The 9,660-nt window shown below is 36.9% G+C and overlaps 1 protein-coding gene across 2 annotated transcripts in view; it reads left to right on the top strand.

Moving 5' to 3' along the window:
- The window catches only part of LOC127852585 (nonsense-mediated mRNA decay factor SMG9-like), a 46,923-nt gene extending 38,296 nt beyond the window's left edge, over positions 1 to 8,627 (top strand). For both annotated transcript variants that reach the window (XM_052386539.1, XM_052386547.1), the window contains exons 8-12: positions 1,337 to 1,526; positions 2,276 to 2,383; positions 4,328 to 4,444; positions 4,683 to 4,815; positions 6,597 to 8,627. In XM_052386539.1, the coding sequence (XP_052242499.1) occupies positions 1,337 to 1,526; positions 2,276 to 2,383; positions 4,328 to 4,444; positions 4,683 to 4,815; positions 6,597 to 6,675 (627 nt within the window). In that variant the 3' untranslated portion in view covers positions 6,676 to 8,627. The remainder of the gene's footprint in view (positions 1 to 1,336; positions 1,527 to 2,275; positions 2,384 to 4,327; positions 4,445 to 4,682; positions 4,816 to 6,596) is intronic.
- Positions 8,628 to 9,660: the final 1,033 nt, after the last annotated feature.

The following is a 9,660-nucleotide window of genomic DNA, read 5'->3' as shown; positions in this document are numbered from 1 at the left end:
AACGGTAAAAAAACACAAATATTTATTTTTATTATTTTATGTTTGAAATACCGTATAACCATCGCACCCAATAATACCCCCCCCCCCCACCCCACCCCCCCCTCCCCCACCCCCGAATTCCCCCCCCCCCCCCTTATTTTTATTTATTTTTATATATTTTTTTTTTTAAGATCATCTCACAAATGACCACCACACCCTCACACTATACTATACCCCACCCCCACCTCCCCATTTTTTTTTTTTTTTGAAACGGTTAAAAAACACAAATATTTATTTTTATTATTTTATGTTTGAAATACCGTCCAACCATCGCACCCAATAATACCCCCCCCCCCCCCTCGAATTCCCCCCCTATATATATATATATATATATATATATATATTTATATATATTTTTTTTTTTTTTTTTTTTTTTTTTTTTTTAAGATCATCTCACAAATGACCACCACACCCTCACACTATACCCCCCCCCCCCCACCACACCCCCCCCCAATTTTTTTTTTTTTAACGGTTTAAAAAACACAAATATTTTTTTTATTATTTTATTTTTGAAATACTGTCCAACCATCGCACCCAAGAATCACCCCCCCCCCACCCACCCACCACCCCCCCCCCCTCGATTTTTTTACTTTTTTTTGCATTTTTTTTTTTCGCATTTTTGGAAGATAATGTATCAAATGTCCACGCCCCCACACTATACACCCCTCTTCACTCCACCCCTCCCTCCTTTGTGATTGAAAATGAGAGTCCCTTCACCTTTAAAAAGAAATAGATGAGCGGTCTGCACCCGCAAGGCGGTGCTCTTGTCTATACTGGGGGACATACTGTTTTTTTGCCCTGTCTGTTTGTTGGTTTGTTCATTTATTTGCGTCAAACTTTAACATTGGCCATAACTTGTGCAATATTGAATGTAGCAACTTGATATTTGGCATGCGTGTGTATCTCATGGAGCTGCTTATTTTGAATGGTGAAAGGTCAAAGTCATCCTTCAAGGTCAAAGGTCAAATATACGGGGGAGGACATAATGTTTCTCAAACACATCTTGTTTCTAGTTGAAATCAATATATTTAATCTTATTATGTTGATAAATAATTTGCATTGCTATTCTAATGATGCTTTGAGCCTCATTTTCGGAAATTTGATCTTAATGCATGTGCGTAAAGTGTTATCCCAGTTTAGCCTTTGCTGACTAATCAGGGACAACACTTTTTGCCTTAACTTGATTTTTCGCTAAGAAGAGACTTCCTTGAAAAGAAAAAATTCCATAATAGCGGAAAGTGTCATCCCAGATAAGCCTGTGTCGACTGGGCTCATGCATTAAGCCCCATTTTTCCAGTGTCTGCAGCACGTGATGTTCCTGCTGACAGTGTGTAACGTGATACTCGTGGTCCAGGACTGGTTCACTGACACGGCGCTGCTAGACTTCCTCAAGACCGCGGAGATGCTCAAACCCTCCACCCCTCCCTCCCCTGGTCATGACGGAACATCCACCGCTGACGATCAGCCGGACTTCTTCCCACATGTTGGTAAGTTTGTTTTGTTTGATTTTTGTTGTTTTCTACAGTATTTCTGTCTTATCATGGCGGTCGAATTGTTTGTAATATTGGAATTTTATGGTTTTCAACAGTATTTCAGTCATATCTAGGAGGTCAGTTAACCTACGCTCACTTTCTGGGATCACCAGCACTAACTGCACATACTTTTGCCAGTTACTGACAGCTGCTCTATTTGAATTAATGGTAGGGCTTGAGTGGATCAAGCAAGGATTTCATTTCACATCCCCAAACAAAGCTTAGCTGGTTGTAAGGTAGAAATAGATTGGTGATTAACTTTACTCCCTTACTTATCTTTATATGTCTGGCAATAAAAGACAAGAGGATGTTAATATGGGTCCCTCTCCTGAAGATAGTTTTGGGCATTTGGTATCCTACACAGCTGCTTGTCTAGGATCTAGTAACATTTGGTGATCAGTTGAAGTGGAAAATATTGTTGAAACTTTCTATTTTCTTTATTTTAAATGCTTATTTTATCCTGTTTTAATTAAACAAATTTGGTTATGACAAAATTGTTTTCTGTCAATTTTAATAAATATTTGAACAAATTTGCAATATCCTTTTGGGCTTAATTTGAAAATCTGCATCTGCAATTACATCTGCATTCTTTATTTTGAAGTTGTATACTGAAGATAAAACAAACTGATAAAGCCCTGCTCTTAGCAGGTAATATTTAAATCTCAAATGCCAGTATGCCAGTAATATATTTTGGTTTATTTCAGTGTTCCTTCAAAACAAGGCAAAGCGTGAGGACTTTACTGTGGAGAACTTTACTGCCATGCAGAAGACACTGTCTACAGTACTAGGCAATTCCAAGCTCAAAATGAAAGGTAGTGTCTTATTAACCCTTTACCACTTACATATGTATTTTGATGCATTTGTAGTTCCTTAGAATAAGTTAGATAGTTTAATTTAATGAAAACCCTTTCTTACTAGATTAATATTTTAAAGGCTTCATTTCCAAACCATACTGATGAGCAGCACACAGCATAAAACCTGAACTGACTGCGAGAGGTTCTGGTTTTATGCTGCCATTTTCACTTTGCTTCTGAGTGAGAAAGGGTTAAACAACAAATCTTGTTGCTTATGGCAATTCACTTTTCCATCCATATTACATGACCTCACTTTGGCCTTGACATTATTAAGGCTTGGCAATATATTGATTGGGCTATTTCTTGGTTAACCAGCTGTTAAACATCTGTGGTTTTCATACGCAAGATTCTTGTTAATTAAAATGATATATATCACAACAGAGGGGGTTTTCCAGCCATTTTGGAAAAGGAGTCTGGTAAAATTGGGATTTTTTTAATCGATAAAAGTGGCAAAATTTGGAATTTTTTATCGACTAAAAGGACCAAATTGGGATTTTTTTATCAACAGATATTGACACTACAGGGTTTTTCCTGGCCAATTTGGATAAAAATCCTATAAATTATGGTTATATTAATATTTTCTTCTTTTTTATGAATTTGGGAAAAAAAGTATTTTTTTACATAGCAGAAAACCTCCTGAACAGATAAGGGTCGTTTTATCGTTTTTAGGATTTGTATTTGACAGAAAACGAATTTAAATAAAAAATCTGTCCTACAGGAAACGTTTATTAAAATGAAAAAACGACTTGCAATTAATTATTTGTCGTTTAAGTTGTACTGTTTTTCTCTGTTCTGTGATCAATTTGATTAGTATATTGTGACCTTCAAAGCGGCCGTAATAATTGTAGAAAGTTTAAATAGGCACCGGTTTTGCCCGGAGTCCATAAACAAATGCACTTCCGTCGTTAAAAGTTCTGGAAAATGTTGGCTTCTAAACGTGGATGGGCCTTGAAACTTTCATTAACGGTGTGCATGCCTCATATTTTTAATTCGTTACGCAGCCCAAACAGTCTGGAACAGATGTTGTTAAAAAGAGCACGTGGTGACAGCTTCTGCAAAAAATCTGCTCATAACATCGCCGCGATTTTATGACTTCAAAAAACCCTAATTACTTCGAGGAAAACTGATTTCCACTGGCTTGCCGTTCTGGATTGCGTTGGAGACAAAATAACTCATCATCATCCATGTTTGTCAATAAACAATTTATTAATAGTTCTAAAAAATCATCGACAATGTGAATTTATAATTACCGGTACTGTATTTATTGGAATAAAAATTCTGAGAACTATTAATTCCCAAAATAAAGTGCTCTTTTTATCGAGAGCAGTTATATAGTTAAGTTTTAAATGAAATTGTCACAAACTAATTGACAAATAGTTTTCAGTGAAACATTTAATTTTTACAAAAAGTTTGTAGTGAAAACTAATTGACATGTATATTCAAGCATTGCTATGTGAATAAGTATTATGTTATTAAAAAACAAAAATATTTGAGCCGTGCTCTGTGAAAAGGGTGGTTTAATCCATGTGCTGAAAGTGTCGTCCAAGATAAGCCTGTGCTTATTTTCCACCTGAACTGGACTTTTGCTAAGAAGATACGTTTTTGAAACGAAAAATAGCATAAAAGCGGAAAGTGTTGTCCCTGATTAGCCTGTGCTAACTGCACAGGCTAGTCTTGGTCGACACTTTATGCACAGGCATTTAGCACCTTTTTCACAGAGCAAGGCTAAATTTATTTTTTATGTGCTTACCTACATTTGATCTGAAATTTCCTCTTAATTTAAGATTTTGCTTTGGAGTGTTCATACTTGTCATGTAGAAAACAACCATGTTTACTTTGCAGAAAGTAGTAAAAAAAATAAAAAAAATTAATAGCTTGTTTTGAATATTGGTCTATTTACAGGAGATGTTGCTATGACCACTGGTCGACAATCTTTTAGTCTGAATCCTGCCTTTGTAAAGTCTGAACTTAACATGTTCCTTCTGCCACGATTTGATGCAAACAAAAGAGAAAGTACAGGTCAATATTATTAAGGTTATATATATATAGATTTAATTTTGTTGTCAGGAGCACCTAAACAATATTTTTGTAGTGTTTGTTAAAAAACAAATCATAACTATTATTAACATTTTGTAGTTGTTTAAGCTGTACATAAACATGCCTGTACATTAAGTTACACATGCTTTGCAGATAATAAAATCTTCCCATTATCTTTATATGTCTGAGCTGACAATATCTAACCTCCCTTTCCTTGTAGACCAGCTGCAGCCCCAGGTGCGCGAGTACCAGGGCCACCCCAGCTTCCAGACCTTGATCAACTCCCTGAGGGGCCAGATCCTCAGCATGCCCAGAGAGCAGCAAACGCACACCACACTCACTGAGAAGAACTGGTATGTATGCAGTGATTTTTTTACCTGCGAGTCCTGCGTCCTGTACTCACAAAAACCAAATGTTTGCAAAGTTTTTAATTATGTGAGTATGGGAAAGGAGCCTTGTTCTGTGCATGTGCCTAAAGTGTGCTCCCAGACTAGCATGTGCAGTCTCATTGGGTTAATCTGAGACAAATTTCTGCTTTTATAATTGTTTTTTTTTAAAGGTAGTCTCAGCACAAATAAAGTTTAGGTGGAAAATTTCGTCTCATTAGCCTGTTTAGATTGCACAGGCTAATCTGGGATGACACTTTTACGCACATGCATTAATCCTAATTGTTTCCAGACAGCAGCTCTTATAATGAAAGCAAAATTTAGTTTTGAAAGAAAAGCACAGGCCATATGTTAATTAACATACTGAAGCAAAAACTTTAAACCTCTGCATGGCAATGCTTAAATGTAACAAGCATTCTTAAAGGTCAATATTTTATGAAGAGACTTATAAATTTGAGATGTTAGAAATAGAGTTAATTTATAACGGCTTTGCAATTGCATAGGAAGATATTTAGCTGACCTGCGCATTACGTGCTCATGGTGAGCTTTTGTGGTCTATGTCTATCCGGTATCCTTCATGTGTGGTGATGGACATCATGTTTTGGCGCCTAATCACATTTTAGACAAAATGTGTTTACCCAATTTTGTTGAAATATTGTCTGTATGTTTATCTCAAACAAATCTAAGACGAGTTAAAACCTCAGTCACATATGCCGCCAAAAGCTAGTTCACCAGGACAAATCTTATAAAAAACTTGTTACAACTCTAGAGACCTTATTTATAATTCAGTCTGAATGAAACTTTGCCAAAATGTTAATTCTGACAATATCTAGACACAGATTGAATCTTAGTGCCTTCCGTAAACAACTAGGACAACAGTTGAATCGAAGAAAACTGTGCTAGCATTCCTTGGAACTCGGGTCAGCTTTTGAAGGCTATCATGACCTCTTTTTAATGTGCATCTCATATGTTTTGGTGACCTTTATGTGAAATTTGACAGTAATTACTGAATTAATCATTTGCAAGTGGGAGCTGTATTACTGTATGACTTGTTTGTCCAAGGGCTTTTAGTCAATTGATTATACAGCCATGTGCCATCAATTCCCACTGAAATATATTAACTCAGAATTCGTCAACTCCACCCTTGATTGGCATTAAGCTGTGCCACATATGTCCCTGATCTATAACTTGCCATGATATTTAATAAACTCACTGGCCCACATGTAATTTACTGACCAGTCTTCTGCAAATGAGTACTTGAACTGATAGTTCACCAGCCTTGTTGCCAGTATAATTCTGGAAATGATTCCTAGATATTGTGCAGTTTTTTAAGGCTTTGTCTGAGGGCTGTTGGACCTTCCCAGGGACAGGAGGTGTACTGATGGGTCAATTACAAAGGCTGACTTGTGTAACTATATATCTTCAATTTAAGCCACACTCTGTGAAAATGGGCCTTAATACATGTCTGTAAAGTGTTGTCCCAAATTGGCCTTTGCAGTCCGCACGATCTAAACTGGGACAACACTTTCGTTCTTAACTGGATTTTTACCAAGAAGAGACTTATTTCATAAAAAAAAAATGACTGCAAAGGTGAATCTGGGACGACACTTTACACACATGCGTTAAGCCTGGTTTTTTAAGAGCCGGTTCATATAAAGTATCTATATGGCGTTTTATATTTAAAGGTTATACACATGCATTAATCCCCATTTTCCCAGTGTGAGGCTCATTTGGCATTGTATTTGAAGGTTCCACTACGCTGCTCGGATGTGGGACTCCATCAAGAAATCACAGATACTGGCAGACTACAACAGACTTTTGCCTTGAAACCTGACCAAAGTGACATTGAGATGACATGTGCGGCTAAGGTTACACTGCAGTTTAACTGTATATGCCATATGTGACATTCAGAGAGGGTTTTAGAGGTGAGGTAGTCCATAGCGGTACACAGTTGCTGAGAAATCTGGGAGAATTCTTCATGTTTATGAATATAATTTTGTTTGATTATTATGTCATGTAGTAGAGGCAGCTGATATGTTGACAGAGGTTTTTAGAAATTTGATGATCAAAATCTGTTAAACAGTTTAAGTTATGGTGAATTGAAAATTATTTGCATTTTTGTGTCATATGAGATGTATTCTGCTTGTTACTTAAAGGCAAGGGGTAACTGTAAGCATTTTGTAATGAGTCTTAACATAAGTAATGCTGTATTCAAATGCAGTAGCTCCAGACAGAAGCCAGTTTCAGTATCACATAGAATGGGCCCACTCGGGGATGTTTTCTAAGATGCATTTGTTGGGTATTTTTTATGGTTGCAACTAAATTATGACAATTTATGCATAACAATATGGACACACTCTCAGTTGGTGGCACATATGTTTTTCCTCAATTTCAGTTTAACATCCTGATCACTTGCTTTTGTTGGTTACATTTAAAGTTTAGATTGAATGTTTTTAGTATGCTTTAATTTTGATTGAAAAACTAGATTCCAAAACTTATTTCAGAAATATGTTTCTGTTAAAAAAATTGTGGTGGTCTAATGTTTAGATTTGTTTGCTGTTCAAACTTTAGGCATTGCTAATAAGCCTTTTTCAAGAGTGCTCAAAATACTGATACTTCTGGAAAAAAGCGTCAACAATCTTGTCTGAATGTTTTGGAGGGATGACCTTGAACTCACAGTCTTGGTCTGTGTACTGGCATACCAGTCTGAGAAGTATAGCACATTCTAGCCTCACAGTCTTGGTCTGTGTACCGTCATACCAGTCTGATAAGTATAGCACATTTTAGTCTCACAATCTTGGTCTGTGTACCGGCATACCAGTATGAGAAGTATAGCACATTTTAGTCTCACAGTCTTGGTCTGTGTACCGGCATACCAGTCTGAGAAGTATAGCACATTTTAGTCTCACAATCTTGGTCTGTGTACCGTCATACCAGTCTGAGAAGTATAGCACATTTTAGCCTCACAGTCTTGGTCTGTGTACCGGCATACCAGTCTGAGAAGTATAGCACATTTTAGTCTCACAGTGTTGGTCTGTGTACCGGCATACCAGTCTGAGAAGTATAGCACATTTTAGCCTCCTGGATAGACTGGGCTGAGATGCCATTAGTTTAGTTGTGAAATAAATGGGCTTTGCTCTGTGAAATAGGTGTTTCATGCATGTGCATAAAGTTTCGTCCCAGATTAGCCTGTGTGGAATCCACAGGCTAATCTTAGAAAACACTTCATGCACATGCATTAAACCCCCTTTTCACAGAGTGTGGCTCTAATGTATTTACTGAAGTTTTGCTCAGTAAGAAATAATATACTGTAATAAGTAGAAAAAAACAAAGTCTATAATACTTAAATTGTATTGTCCTTGTAACGCAGTGAATTCAGTTCAAATGATACCATATGTGAATTTCACATTCAAACAAGAGGTAATGTCAACCAAAAAGATTTCTGATTTGAAACAGTTTATTGGCAAAAATGTGTGAAGTATCACCTTGTTTCTCAAAGCTTGTCTTTAGTCACATTAGCCAACTTAGACATTCCTAAGAGCGTTCTGGATGTTGTAGCTTGTTGTCATCTTTTTGCCTGGAGGTTGCACAAATGTGAAGGGCGTACCCTTGTACAACTGTTGTATGATCGGTTTTATGTCAGCATTTCTTTCTCTGATCGAGCCCACAAAACCAATCAATTGAATCTTCTTTACTCTGTGAATCTGGTTTCTTGAGATGCAGTCTAGCATAACCCGGTTAATAAATGGACAAATGTACAATGATTTGTTCAACTTTAACCGTTGTTTCTCTACCATGATATTTAGAGTGTGTCTGTCATTATGTTTTCATATACTATAGTCATATCATTGTTTCTTTATGTCACCTTTAGTAACTTGGTAGCTTTTTAAGAATCTGTTCAGAATAGAATTCACTATAGAAGCCTACTTGGGTGTTGTCCATTTATGACAGAAAGCCCAAAGTACAACGTTTTTAACTTAATCGGACTTAAAAGACTCGGTACTTTTAAGTTAAAATTCTATAACTTAAATTAACCTTATGAGGACAAAAAAGCGTAATTGTTTACAAATTACAAGTTTTACAAATCAAATAAACTTATTGGGACTGAAAAAGCCCCAGTATACATGTGTCTAAGTTAAATTGAGCCTTTATAGTCAAAGTAGCTCGCTGGTGCCAGTAAGCCCCAATGACTGCCTACTCTCCCAACCGGTATAGGCTTTTGGCATTATTCGCCGTCTGCGACAGGATGGATTGCACTGGCACTTGACGACATACTGCCACTCTGGCTGCAGCCTCATAGATTTGATTCGGAGTCGACCACTTATTTCCTCGTAGTGGGAAATACGGAGCATGCGATTCCAGCAGAAAGCGACTTTCTGGTACTGACATCAATGCTTCCTGTTGGTGTTATAGAACGTCCAAACTTTATTGGTGAATCCAAACCAAGTTTCTGGAAACCTTTCCAGCCAGCGTGACAGGACATACGTATTTCCGGTAAAGCAATGCAGGTGAATCCTTTGAGTTTGTGGCAAACTCTTTAGTAAATTCAACAGCAACATGAATGCTTCCGTCCCGCAGTCATCCACCATGCCTCTGCAGTGCAAAACAAGCACATGGTGACCCTTAATCAAAGGAATAGTGAGTCGCAGTAGCTCCATCTATGCTGGTTTGGGAATAACAAATGAAAAACAAAGGGTTCGAATTAGTTTCACTTTCTATTCAACGTAAATTAAAATACATGCACATTTATATAAAATAATTTATAAATCATTATCATAATTAAACATTCAAAATCGTACCTGCATTGTTTCA

Source organism: Dreissena polymorpha, chromosome 1, assembly GCF_020536995.1.
Source record: "Dreissena polymorpha isolate Duluth1 chromosome 1, UMN_Dpol_1.0, whole genome shotgun sequence".
Classification (NCBI taxonomy): Eukaryota; Metazoa; Mollusca; class Bivalvia; order Myida; family Dreissenidae; genus Dreissena; species Dreissena polymorpha.
This window is presented reverse-complemented; position numbering and strand designations above follow the sequence as displayed.